The sequence below is a fragment of the Danio aesculapii genome, chromosome 13, assembly GCF_903798145.1.
Source record: "Danio aesculapii chromosome 13, fDanAes4.1, whole genome shotgun sequence".
Classification (NCBI taxonomy): domain Eukaryota; kingdom Metazoa; phylum Chordata; class Actinopteri; order Cypriniformes; family Danionidae; genus Danio; species Danio aesculapii.
In genome coordinates, this window is record NC_079447.1 from 4,635,929 (window position 1) to 4,650,867 (window position 14,939).

The 14,939-nt window shown below is 37.0% G+C and overlaps 1 protein-coding gene across 1 annotated transcript in view; it reads left to right on the top strand.

Annotated features, from left to right (window-relative positions):
* The window catches only part of kcnk12 (potassium channel, subfamily K, member 12), a 70,835-nt gene extending 67,965 nt beyond the window's left edge, over window positions 1–2,870 (top strand). The window contains exon 3 of the mRNA XM_056471139.1: window positions 1,655–2,870. Within this exon, the coding sequence (XP_056327114.1) occupies window positions 1,655–2,547 (893 nt within the window). The 3' untranslated portion in view covers window positions 2,548–2,870. The remainder of the gene's footprint in view (window positions 1–1,654) is intronic.
* The last annotated feature ends 12,069 nt before the right edge of the window (window positions 2,871–14,939 follow it).

Genomic DNA, 14,939 nt, shown 5'->3' on the forward strand with positions numbered 1-14,939 from the left:
TAGAGCAGTGGTCCCCTACCTTTTTATCACCGCAGATTGGTCAACGCCTTTTTTTTTACCACGGACCGGGGGGAGGAGGCCGGTATTCGTAGGTTGCTAGGCGACCATCAATCGTTTTCTCAGAGAATGCAAGCTGACAAATCATTGCTGTAAAGTTTTATTTATAGAGAAAATTACAAAGCACTGCAGTGTTTGTCTGAGATAATTAGTCTACAGAAGTGTGTATCTTCCATACAAAGTCTGAAGCTGATTGGTAAATTCTTGTCACGTGACTCACGGTGCGCTCGCAGCATTCATTTAACTGGGTGCATCTGGAAAGCTCGAACACCTCACCCAACTTGCGCAAACAAGCCACGCACCTCCATTGGAAAGAACAAACTTGCGCAAACTCTAGAAAAGACGCGATATGTGAACATCATTTGCGATCTCCAGCAGTTTATCTTCTTGCAAATATTTACCAAATGATGTTTAACAGAGCAAGGAATTTTTCACAGTATTTCCTCTAATATTTATTTCTTCTGGAGAAAGTCTTATTTGTTTTATTTTGGCTAGAATAAAAGCAGTTTTAATTTTTTAAAGGTCAACATTATTAGTCCCTTTAAGTAATTTTTTAATTTCAATTGTCTACAGAAAAAAAACCATCGTTATACAATTGTCAGGGATCTGCCACTCTCGTCTAGTTGGTTTCGGTTTTGGTTGGCGCTGAGATGAAACATGCGCGTTGCATTTATGTGAGCGCACGGTAAGGTGTTCACTTATCGTGTGCTCGTGTCTTGCGTCTGTTGTCAAAGCACGTGGCTCTGTGTTTACATTGGTTGCGTGCTTTTGTTGTGTGCTTCAGTGTTTGTCCAGTCATAAGAACACTCAGTTAATGAGTTCTCTCATTGGCTGCGTGTTCTTGTCCTGTTTAATGTGAGCACCTGGCTTGTGTTGTCTCTGTGTCAGGTGCTCTCCCGTCCATTGTCTAGTCCCACCCTCCTTGTTACCCATTATTAGTTAATTATGTTCATCTGTTTGTGTATTAATTACTCCTGCTTATATTCTCCTCATGTGTGCTGTCCTGTGCCAGTTCGTCATCGTATGTTGTCTATACTTCCCCCGTGTTCCTGCTCCAGCCTTGTCTTGTCAACCCAACCAAGTTTGTTTCTTTGTTTGTGTTATAGTTTAGTGTTTTCCCCCTCGGGGTGGTTTTTGTTGTTGTTTTATTTTATTTTAATTAATAAATCATCTTGTTTTTGCATCTGAGTCCTCGCTCCCTTTTTCCCCTTACTGAACCGTGACAACAATGACTTGCCTAATTACTCTAACTTGCTTAATTAACCTAGTTAAGCCTTTAAATGTCACTTTAAGCTGTATAGAAGTGTCTTGAAAAATATCTAGTCAAATATTATTTACTGTCATCATGGCAAAGATAAAATAAATCAGTTATTAGAAATGACTTATTAAAACTATTATGTTTAGAAATGTGCTGAAGAAATCTTCTCCGTTAAACAGAAATTGGGGCAAATAATTCAAATTGAACAGGAGGGCTAATATTTCTGACTTCAGCTGTGTATATGTATGCATGCATGTGTGTAGTGTGAATGTTTAGGACTTCAAATACTTCATGCAAACGATGCTGCACTAATGATCTCTTGTGCTCCTCTTCCCGCAGGCTTTGGCATGAGCACCCCTGTGACAGTCGCCGGGAAGATTTTCCTGATCTTCTACGGTCTATTAGGCTGCGCGGCCACCATCCTCTTCTTCAACCTCTTCCTGGAGCGCATCATTACCCTGCTGGCGGTGGTGATGAAGGCTGTGCGTCTGCGGCGTCTGCGCACCAGCGGCCTCCTTCCGCCGGGAATCTGCCAGGACTTCGCCGCCAGCACGTTACCAGGCTGGAAACCCTCGGTGTACCACGTTATGCTGATCCTGGGTCTGTCAGCCATCGTGATCTCCTGCAGCGCGTCAGCCATGTATACCCCAGTGGAGGGCTGGGCGTATCTGGACTCGCTTTATTTCTGCTTCGTCACTTTCAGCACCATTGGGTTCGGGGATTTGGTGAGCAGTCAAAACGCTGCGTACGACTACCAAGGACTCTATCGGCTAGCCAACTGTCTGTTTATATTGGCTGGAGTGTGTTGCATTTATTCCCTCTTCAACGTCATCTCTATTGTAATTAAGCAAGTCCTCAATTGGATGTTGGGGAAAATGAGTTGCCTGTGCTGCCAGAGATGCAACAAAGCCAATGCTTTCTTAGGACGGCGTAATGCTATCAGACCCGGGTCTAGACTCCGACGCGGACGATTCGGACAGACGCCGGATTCCGATGGGCCTTGCGATAGCGATACCGAAGGCCGACGGCTTTCAGGGGAGATGATCTCCATGCGGGATCTGACGGGATCTAATAAGATATCTCTCGCAATTATGCAGAAACAGCTGTCGGAATCCGCTAATGGATATCCCAGAACGGTGTGCGGAAGTTCACGACAGAATGGATTTTCAGGTGGCGTCGGAGCACTGGGTATCATGAATAATCGATTAGCAGAAACCAGTGACTCTAGGTAGGGTTAAAATCTCTAAAAAATGAAGTGAATCCAACCTTCTCTCTCTGGAAGACGAGCAGTTTTTGGGTCGTGTCGAAATTTGTCTTGAGCTCGTGTAGATCAGCATGGCTTGCATGAATTGTGTAGGATCTCCTGTAGGATTTTGGGGATTTCAGCTTGCAACAGAATGCGTAGGAAGCATTGATGCATTCTGAGGATATCGGAAAGATCATATCGATGAGTTGTAAGTCATAATTACAAGCAAGAAGCAAGAAAGGTTTGTGTCAGTGAGAAAACGTGAGACGGACGAAGCTTTTATATTAATAGTCAGTTTGTTTATGAATCAAATTATTGCATGTACAAAATATCTTATTATTGTTGATGGTATTTCAGTATATAACATATGAACAAATGCATACATGAATCCATCGCACATTATTAACCTATAAGCTCTGATTAAAGCATCTGATATTGTAGTTATGACTTCCCAACTCATTAATTTGAACTTTCCAAGAGGACTTTGCATCTTCAAGTAACTAATACTTGATTACCCAAATCATATTTGCTAGAATCTGTAGATGATACTGTAGTAAATGAACTAAACCTGAAGAAATGCTCTGAAGTTAGACTTAACTATACTACCTGTGGATGTTTATAGGACATGAGTAGAGCTTTTTAAATCTCAGCTGAAGAAAAGTAGCACCCTTTTTTTACTCCCCTTGAATGACACACTCGATTTACAACTATGCATCATCATCCTCATGTTGCAAACATATTCGTTTGCATTATCGACAACAAATCAGAAAAGGTTTGCGCTTATATATTTATTTATAAATATGCCTTTAACAGTAGTTTTTAGATCAGTTTTAAGGACTTTTGTTAAATCGGTTAATGTTTATTTTAAGTAATCATTTTGATGGTCCACTTGAGTATTAGTAGACTGTCTGCTTAATATCTGCTGATACTGCTCCTTCAACAGACATTTAACTGACTATAAGAAATTTTGCAAGTACAATGTAACTTAAACTCGACAAACCGACCATCAAAATTAAGTGTGACCATAATTTTAATATTTTATAATTAATTTAATATCTTTTTAAATTGAAAACAATCAAAATACCAATTAAGATTAAAAAATAATTTTTGGCATGACTTGTATAATGCATTATAAAGATTATCATTATATATGTTGTAATGCATTGCATCTTCTCATAAATAGCTACCATAACGTTCTAAATTGTATTTAGTAAAAATAGTAAGCCGATACTATAAATAATACAAAAATAGTAACCAGAGTTAAACTGCATTATAATACTGAAAGATTTGTTTTAATATTTGATGCATTATACTTTTAATAGAAAAGTATTATAATGTGTTGGTTACAATTATTCATGAGAACATACAACACAGTATTGAGTAAATTAGAAAAAATAATTGATGCATTAAAATGCCTTTTTTAATGCAATATATTCGTAAAATGCCTTTATTTAATAATTTATTTATTTATTATTGCCGTGAATTGCACTGAAAAAAATTATTGATTGGATTTACTAGGATTTCTTTTAAGGTAATGTTTGCAAATGGGCTGAATTTAAACAAACGAATTAAATAATAATAATTTAAATTCAGCCCATATAAATTATTCGCAACCACTTACCTTAAAATTTTTTTTAGTAAATCCAATGAATCATCATTTTCAGTGTGTTTTTGGCCATTTTCAGCATCTGTTTTTATCTAGAGCAGTGGTCCCCTACCTTTTTATCACCGCGGATCGGTCAACGTTTGAAAATTTTACCGCAGACCGGGGTTTGGGGATCGGTGGTTCGTAGGTTGCTAGGCGACCATCAATCGTTTTCTCAGAGGATGACAAGCTGACAAAAAATTGCTGTAACTCTGATACAAGTTTTATCTATGGAGAAATTACAAAGCACTACAGTGTTTGGGTCTTTGTCTGAGATAATTAGTCTACCGAAGTGTGTATATTCCATACAAAGTATGAAGCTGATCTGGAAATTCTTCTCATGCGGCATACATTCAACTGGGTGCATCTGGAAAACGTGAGCACATCATCCTGCTTGCACGTACAAGCCACACAACTCTATTGGAATGAACAAACTTGCACAAAAAAGATGTAATAGGCATGGGCTGGTATAAGATTCTGACGGTATGATAACCTTGGATAAAAATACCACGGTTTCACGGTATTACGGTATTGTGCTTACCACTCTTAAATATATTCTTTTTAAAAGTCAGGGTAAAAACAAAACTAAACTTTTATCTTGTGGTATCTTTGGATATTTTTTCTGCTGAAGATACTTTTGTCCTAAAAACAAAACAAAATGTAAATAAAAAAGTCTTACACATACTGTACCTTAGGAATGGTATTACAGAAAATTTTGGCCGTTTTAAAACCTTGACTTTTCCAAACCGCGGTATACCTTAAAAACGGTTATCATACCATGCCTAGCGATATGCGAACATAATTTCTCCAGCGGTTGATCTTCTTGCACAGACATGGTGGATTCATCTGATTTGTTGACAAATGGGTTGTGGATCTATACGCTTATTTCACATGGCCGCCATTTTAAAACACGAAAGCGAGGCTGCAGTGGGAAGAAACCCTGAAGTAGAGGATCAGAACTCTTAAACATTGCAACAACCTCCAGCTGTTGCCACGATTTCAAAGTGCAGATATGGTGAAATATCATTCAGTTCAGTTAAATTTAAACAATTAAAAGCATATTAGGCATCAAACTAAATCTCTTAAAGGGTGTCATTCTAGGCTTCAGTTCATAGCAAAAGATAAATACCATGGGGGCTTCCCTGCTTCAGCCTATATGACCCGGTGTGCGATAAAACAATTCAGTCCTCTGTAGCACACCCTCATGTTGTCTGTAATAGTGTTGTCCCAGTACTCATTGATTTTCTTTTCGGCTTAGTCCCTTTATTAATCTGGGGTCGCCACAGCAGAATGAACCGCCAACATATCCAACATAAGTTTTTGCACAGCGGATACCCTTCCAGCTGCAATTCATCACTGGGAAACATCCATACACACTCATTCACACACATACACTACGGACAGTTTTAGCTTGCCCAATTCATCCATAGCGCATGTGTTTGGACTTGAGAGGGAAACTGGAACACGCGGAGGAAACTTACGCCAACATGAGGAGGACATGTAAACTCCACACAGAAACGCCAACTGACCCAGCCAAGGCTCGAACCAGCAACCTTCTTGCTGTGAGGCGATCATACTACCGTAATGCCCCTGTCCCAGAACTGAAGTTTTAAAAACGTCCATTTCCCGCTAACATTTAAGCACTGCTGAGTGCATTCTTAAACACCGCTGATTAGCCACAGTGTTCACCACTGATCAACAGAAATGACTGTGATTGACCATGAAGGTCATCAGTTCACCGCTCTTCATCAAGTGCAAACACAGATCGATTGCTAGAAGTGCGGTGAACTGATGACCTTCACGGCCAATCACAGTCGAGCACTGGTGAATACTATGGCAAGTCAGCGGTGATGCGGTCAACAGCGCTTAAATGTTTTGAAACGTTTTTTTTTTTTTAATACCGAAATTCAGTATCATAACAAGTCTAATGTAGTGAAAGAATCAGTTCATTAACTTGAGTTTGATAAATGACATCTAAACCACGTGTTTGGGAAAGAAAACTTTAGCTAACTAGCCCCATTTCTCTTAACTTGGCTGAAAATGAGGTCTGATATCCCCTTTTATTTTCACTTTCCATTTAGGACGGGCCTTCGGGTCACTCGGAAGGCGGTGAAATTATAAATTTGTGTCGCTTTCTCTTCGCTGATAAGATATACAGCCATGTACACAACATTTCTGTGTGACTCAGGCGATACTTCCGGGTTTCTTTCTACCGCAGCCTCGATTTAGCTTTTTAAATGGCGGCCTCGTGAAATCAATCTATAACATGGCAGTTCCCAGGTGCTTCACTGCACCTTTTCCCCTACGCAAAGAAACTTTCCAAAGACGTCTGATTCTTACTCAATTTGCTGCTTGTGGGTTAAATTTGGGCTTATTTGGGTTAAAAGTGATCGAGATGTCGGCGCAATAGCCTAGTGGTTAGCGCGTCGACATATGGTGCAGTAGCACGTCAGGGCGTCACGAGTTCGAATCCCGGCTCGAGGGCATTTCCCTTCCCTACCCCCTTCTCTCTCTCCAACTTCGTCTCCTGTCCTAAATACTGTCCTATCTAATAAAGGCAAAATGGCCAAAAAAAATAAATCTTAAAAAAAAAAAAAAAGTGATCGAGATGCAAGCAAGATAATAAGGATAATTTTTCAAAATAAAACATTTTTCAAAATAAAAGCTCGTTCAAAAGCAGATAATAAATATAAAACAGAAACAATTAAAGATTTCTTGTGCGGCCCCGTATCAGTTGATCCACGAACCAGTGCTGGTCTGCGATCAGGTGGTTGAGGATCACTGATCTAGAGCAGACAAGCTCATATACAGCATTACTTAAAGAGAAATTGCAGAACAAATTCGTAAATGTGCCCAGTAGTTGCAAATGACAGTACAGTATGCAGATCAGTGTATTGGGAGGTTGTGAATTTGTACTGCACAAGTGTGTGTGTTTATTGTACCCGTTCACATCTGTGTTCCTGTCGATAGGGATCTTATAGCGAAGGGGTGCCGGCGTTTGAGAAATTGAGCTGAGGCTTTTGGACTGTAATATGATGAGCAGAGAAGCGCAACTTCAAAGCCAAACTCTGCAGTTCCCCAAAGAGCTGGAGAGAAAGGGAGAGAGAGTGAAGGAGAATAAAGTGAACAGAGAAAACATCAGCCATCTATCAGGGCATAACTAGACTTCCAGCAGAGCTCAGAGCAAACCACCTCTGTCAGAAATCAGAAATCCTCACATCCATCCGCCCTTCAAAAATCCCCCCAAATGATGCAGGATATCACTAACACACTCCTCAGATCAGTGCGTACCAAAAATCTGTGTAATGCAAAGACTAAACGTTTTTTAAAATCGCATAATGATCGTGACACGTACAGAAATCTGATATATGGCAATATTTAACATACAAGTTCACATTTGGATTGCACATATATAAATATATAAATAATATATAATTCATGCATCATATAAGATAAAATATTTCATTGCATGTATTAATATTCAACCATTTAAAGGGGACCTATTATGCAAAAATCACTTTTATAAGGGGTTTAAAGCGTTGTGTGGCAGCAGTCTGTAAATATAAGCAGCTTCTAATGGTAAAAGTGTATCAATTATATTTGTTATAATCACACTTGATAAAAACAGAACCACTTTGATTGACACTCTCCCTTTGTACGTGTCATCAGAGGGGGAAAACCCCGCCCACTAGTGACAATCTCTCCCTGATTAGCATAGGACGTTAGTCTTGTTTTTGAATCTGCCACTATGCTGACACACAGGCATTTGTAGCTCCGCCCTCTTTTGAAAAGAGCACAATCTCATTTGAATTTAAAGCTACAGTCACCAAAATGGCACAATTCGGATTAAAGCCTAAAAGGGTCCGTTTCAAAGAGCTTTAAAACATTATTTGTGTGGTATTTTGAGCTGAACACACACACAAACACAAACACACACACACACACACACACACTCTTGAGACTTATTCTACATCTTAGGCATAATAGGTCATTCATTTAGCTACTAAGTAGTATTAATTATTTACATGTACTTACTGTATGTTTAGGGTTAGGGTTGCATGTAATTATGCACAATTCATCGTAATTACTATAGTAAGTCAACTGAACATATAACATGAGCACCTTAAAATAAAGTGCAACTAAGAAACATGTTCATGTATGGTCATATATTAGATTTCTGTATGAGACAATGAAAGCCGCTTTCTTTTAGAACGCACAAAATTGAAGTTTTTAGTTGTTCAAGTCATTCAGAATGATGTTTAGGGGACTTAATGCATGCTTTATGGTGTGACACAGTGAATGTGTTTACATGCACAATCCTACGCTGATTGTATTTAAAGGCAGTGAAGCTTAATGAGATTTGCATTTTGAAATGATTTCTTGCCATCAAAACATAAAGACATGCACAAACTGAAGTGACAAACTGGTAAACTAGAAATGTGTAAACATGATTTATTAATCATTTAAAGTTATGTTGCATGTTAGGCCTGTCACAATAATCAATATATGGACTCATCGCACAACACATGGACATGACCTCAATCATTTTTTGTGGTGATGCAATATATAATGCTCATACATAAAAACCACTTCTAGCAACATTTTAGCTGATCGTGCATCATCTCTATCTCTATTGGAGGAGTCAGTGTCAGTATGGTTATATTGTTATATTGTTATTGTTATATAGTTAAATTACTATAGTATATTTTCATGTAGGTGTCTGACAGCTGAAAATAGATCTGTTAGCAGATATCGCAGCCTCTGTTACTCTTTTATTGTTAACATTTATTATATTTTATTTAGGATGTGCGTTTTCACATTATGATTCCAGTACCTGATTATTAAATAGTTAAAATGATTATAATTAAATGAAGATTTCTTAAGAATAAAATATTATATGTTTTTTGGAAGAGTGTACTTGCACTGTGATTATATTATATTGTCATTCTGGTGTTATACAATGAGTGGCATTGTAAAATGACAATAATATCTTTTATCGCAATATATCTTGGTGCAGTATGTTGCATTACAATATATAGATATTGTGACAGGCCTACTACATGTTTTTCATAGTTTTTTTAGCTTATTTAATTCATTATTTATTTTGATTAACAACAATACTTGAAATAAGTTTAGGTGGAGACAATAATAACCCTGAAACTGTTGTACCATCAGCACCCTTAACAAAACCTACTAATTTCTCATAACGTATGTAAAAAATGGCTAGTTACATCTTGATCGGCCTACAGAAATGATTCTTTTGATTGATTGAAGTTCTAGTCTATTTATCTAAAAAAATCTTACATCTTAAAGAATTTTATAGACAAGTTAAAAAATATATTTTCTTTTCAGAAAAAAAGTCAAAATTTACATGATTTACGCATTTTTGGGGGGAATCTCCTCATCCACCACCAGTGTGCAGCATCCACCTGGATGACACAACGGCAGCCATATTGCGCCAAACCACACACCAGATGATTGGTGGAGAAGAGACAGAGTGATGAAGCCAGTTATGATATGGGGATGGTTAGAAGGCCTGATGGATAGAGGCCATTGGGCAAACTTGGGCAGGATACCGGGGTTAAACCCCTACTCTTTTAAGGACATCCTGGGATTTTTAACATCCACAGAGCGTCAGGATCTCAGTTTAACGTCTCATCCGAAAGACAATGCTCACTGAGAAGTATAGAGTCCCCATCAATATACTGGGGCGTTAGGATGCACACAGACCGCAGATTGAGCACCCCCTGCTGGTCTCACTAACACCACTTCTGACTGCAACCTAGCTTTCCCATGTGGTTTCCCATCCAGGTGCTGCTTCGCTTCAGTTGGGGACCATGTGAGAGTTGCAGAGAGCTAGCTGCTGGCTATTTTCTCCTTGAAACAAGCAAAACAACCTGCCAGTGGGTTAATTAAAATAATTAAAATTATATTTTATTTTGCTTATCCCACTGGCAGATTATTTTGTTTGTTTAAGGAAAAAAATCTTACCTAATTTTACCTTTTTCTTTCTGAAAACAGGGCCAAAAGCTTTTGCTTGTCTAGAAAATGCTTCCTTATTTAAGAATATTTAGATATTTGGAGTGGAAACAAGACAAGGTTTTTATTTAGCAGTGCTGAATATCGAGCATTTTCCTTATTTTTCTGATTTGCGTTTTAAAATGGTCAAGTCTTTCATGTGCATGTGACAATACTCAAAATGTTCATTACAAAATCTCATGCAAACAAGACTTTGTAGTATTTGGTTATTAATTTTGAGCTAAATAAGGTTTTTTATATATGCAGAAAAATATTTTCTTGCTCAGAGTTTTTGTCTTGTTTTAGTCTAAATATCTAAAAACAAATCTTAAATCAAGAAGCATCATCTAGACCAGTGTTTCCCAACCCTGTTCCTGAAGGCACACCAACAGTCCACATTTTCAACCTCTCCCTAATCAAACACACCTGAATCATCTTATCATAACATCAGAAGAGACTCCAACACCTGAAGTTAATGGGTCAGAAAAGGGAGACATCCAAAATATGTACTGTTGGTGTGCCTCCAGGAACAGGGTTGGGAAACACAGATCTAGACAAGCAAATCCTATTGTATTGTTTTCAGAAATAACAAGTCAAAAATACGTGACTTTTTTTTCTTAAAAACAAGCAAAATAATCTGCCAATGGGGTGAGCACAATAATCTAAAAACAAGTGTATTTTGTACGGAGACCCGGAAAGGACATGATGGTAGGGAAAAAATGGGTGGAAAAAAACAGTGTGATAGAAAAATATACAATTGAAGTCAGAATTATTAGCCCTACTTTGAATTTTCCTTTTTAAAATATTTCACAAATGACGTTTAACAGAGTAAGGAAATTTTCACAGTATGTCTGATAATATTTTTTCTTCTGGAGAAAGTCTTATTTGTTTTATTTCGGCTAGAATAAAAGCAGTTTTTAATTTTGTAAACACCATTTTAAGGTCAAAATTATTAGCCCCTTTAAGCTATATTTTTTTTCGATAGTCTACAGAACAAACCATCGTTATACAATGACTTGCCCAATTACTCTAACCTGCCTAGTTAACCTAATTAACCTAGTTAAGCCTTTAAATGTCACTTTAAGCTGTATAGAAGTGTCTTGCAATATATCTAGTCAAATATTATTTACTGTCATCATGACAAAGAGAAAATAAATCAGTTATTAGAAATGAGTTATTAAAACTATTATGTTTAGAAATGTGTTGAAGAAAATCTTCTCTCCATTAAACAGAAATTGGGGGGAAAAATAAACTGGGGGGCTAATAATTAAGGGGGGCTAATAATTCTGACTTCAGCTGTATATTTGATACGTGATTATATTCGTTCTCTCGCAAAACTGTTTTTCCACAAACACGTCCTGTTCACTTCATACATGTCAACCCTCCCGTTTTTGCCAGAATTCTCCCGTATTTTACCATTCTGTCCCATTATCATCCTGTCATTAAGTATTGTCCCATATTCACATATATTTTTAATCTTGAAAGCACACTGAAATTAATATCAAAAGGTCTGCATTCACTTACTTTCCATTAAAGCTGTGCATTAATTGTCGCCCTCCATATGCAACCTCTGAATCAGTGAATGCATGTATAAGCGCTGACTGACGGACGCGCTCTGTATGATAAACTGATCCCAGATCGGCAAACATGTTGACATGTATGAAGTGAACAGGAAGTGTTTGTGGAAAAACCTTTAAAAAACCTTTAAAATACATGTTTTTCTATCACCCTGTTTTTTTTCCACCCTTTTTTTTTGTTCCACCTATTTTTTTCACACCATCACATCCCTGCCAGGTCTGTCTAATGTTGCTTATCCTATTGGCAGATTATTTAGGTTACTTTAAGGAAAAATTCGCTTATCATACTTAATTTTGATCCATCTGACAATGGGGTAAATAAAATAATCTTATTTAATGATTAAGATTATTTTGCTCTCACCATTGGCAGATTATTTAGCTTGTTTTAAGGAAAAGCTCACTTAATTTCAGTAATGACAGTATTTCTTTGCTTGAATAATCTTCTTGATTTAGGAAATTTTATATATTTGGACTAGAAACACGACAAAAACAAGTAGGAAAAGCACTTTTTTACAGTGAATATTTGATTATGTAATGCATGTAAACACTCATCAAGACAATCATTAGCATTTTTGAGCCTTTCTTCACTCTCATTGGTCAACACCTCAATGCATGTTGACGCATTTGCATAAAATTGAACTCTAATAAACTTTGTTGCATTGCAGCAGTATCCCACTGCAACAAATCCACACGTAGTTTCAAATCACCACCTCTCATAGAAAACAAATGACTTCTGCTCGCTTTCCTGCAGAAAAACTGGCATCGCAAACCTCCATTTCCCCCCGAACAATCAATCAAACTGCTAATAAAACGAGCACAGATACGAGGGGTATAAAAGAGCTGGTTGATGCTGAATGAGCTGTTGTGCAGCATTCGTGCATGCAGAAGATAGAAACACACGCTAGTCTGGTGCAAACCATCAAATCGTGACATACTGTAGTAAAAGAGGGAGAGGGAAATCAGTCCCGCAGGTGAAAAACTGCATCAGCACAGATGGAGTTTCCATTAGCAGACTTTCTCCTGAAGATCTATAGCGGCTCTCTCAGCTCTTGTCTGCATTCACCACATACACACACACTTGTATACATGGTTTACAGGGACACTCCATAGACATAATATATTTTCTACAATAAAAATGCTTATTATATGGCCATAATCCCTAAACAGGCTGTCCGCTGATCCTTAAAAAGTGTTAAATTCCATAGTATAATAAAAATAGGGCCTTCATTATTCTTAAATGTCTCAAATTTGCATTTCAGAGGTCTTAAAAGTAACACACACACTTGTATACATGGTTTACGGGGACACGCCATAGATGTAATGTATTTTATACAATAAAAACGCTTATTATATGGTTGTACCCCACCCCTACCTGTAAACAGGGTATCCACAGATCCCTTTAAAAGGCTTAAATTTCATAGTATCATAAAATAAGACCTTAATTGTTCTTCAGATATCTTAAATTTGCATTTCAGAGGTCTTAAAAGTCACACACATACACATACTTGTATGCATGGTTTACAGGGACGATCCACAGATGTAATGCATTTTATACAGTAAAAAAACGCTTATTATATGGTCGTACCCCTAAACAGGGGGTCCACGTATCCGTAAAAAGTATCAAATTCCATAGTATCATAAAAATAAGGCCTTAAATATTCTTAAATGTCCTAAATTTGCATTTCAAAGGACTTAAAAGAAACACACACACAAACTTGTATATATGGTTTAGAAGGACACGCCATAGACGTAATGTATTTTATACAGTAAAAATGCTAATTATATGTCCGTACTCCACCATTACCCCCAAACAGGGTATCTGCAGATCCTTAAGTCTTAAATCCATAGTATAATAAAAATAAGGCCTAAATTATTCTTAAAATGTCCTAAATCCTCATTTCAGAGGTCTTAAAAGTAACACATACACAAACACATACTTGCATGCATAGTTTACAAGGACGATCCACAGATGTAATGCATTTTATACAGTAAAAAAACGCTTATTATATGGTCGTACCCCTAAACAGGGGGTCCACATATCCTTAAAAAGTATCAAATTCCATAGTATAATAAAAATAAGGCCTTAATTATTCTTAAAATGTCTTAAATCCTCATTTCAGAGGTCTTAAAAGTAACACACACACAAACACATACTTGTATATATGGTTTAGAGGGACACGCCATAGACGTAATGTATTTTATACAGTAAAAATGCTAATTATATGTCCGTACCCCACCCTTACCCCTAAACAGGGTATCCACAGATCCTTAAAAGTCTTAAATTCCATAGTATAATAAAAATAAGGCCTAAATTATTCTTAAAATGTCTTAAATCCTTATTTCAGAGGTCTTAAAAGTAACACACACACAAACACATACTTGTATGCATAGTTTACAGGGACAATCCACAGATGTAATGCATTTTATACAGTAAAAAACGCTTATTATATGGTCGTACCCCTAAACAGGGGGTCCACGTATCCTTAAAAAGTATCAAATTCCATAGTATAATAAAAATAAGGCCTTAATTATTCTTAAAATGTCTTAAATCCTCATTTCAGAGGTCTTAAAAGTAACACACACACAAACACATACTTGTATATATGGTTTAGAGGGACACTCCATAGACGTAATGTATTTTAAATAGTAAAAATGCTAATTATATGGCCGTACCCCACCCTTACCTCTAAACAACTGTATCCACAGATCCTTAAAAGTCTTAAATTCCATAGTATAATAAAAATAAGGCCTAAATTATTCTTAAAATGTCTTAAATCCTTATTTCAGAGGTCTTAAAAGTAACACACACACAAACACATACTTGTATGCATAGTTTACAGGGACGATTCACAGATGTAATGCATTTTATACAGTAAAAAAACACTTATTATATGGTCATACCCCTAAACAGGGGGTCCACGTATCCTTAAAAAGTTTTAAATTCCATAGTATAATAAAAATAAGGCCTTAATTGTTCTTAAAATGTCTTAAATCCTCATTTCAGAGGTCTTAAAAGTAACACACACACAAACACATACTTGTATATATGGTTTAGAAGGACCGCCATAGACGTAATGTATTTTATACAGTAAAAATGCTAATTATATGTCCGTACTCCACCATTACCCCCAAACAGGG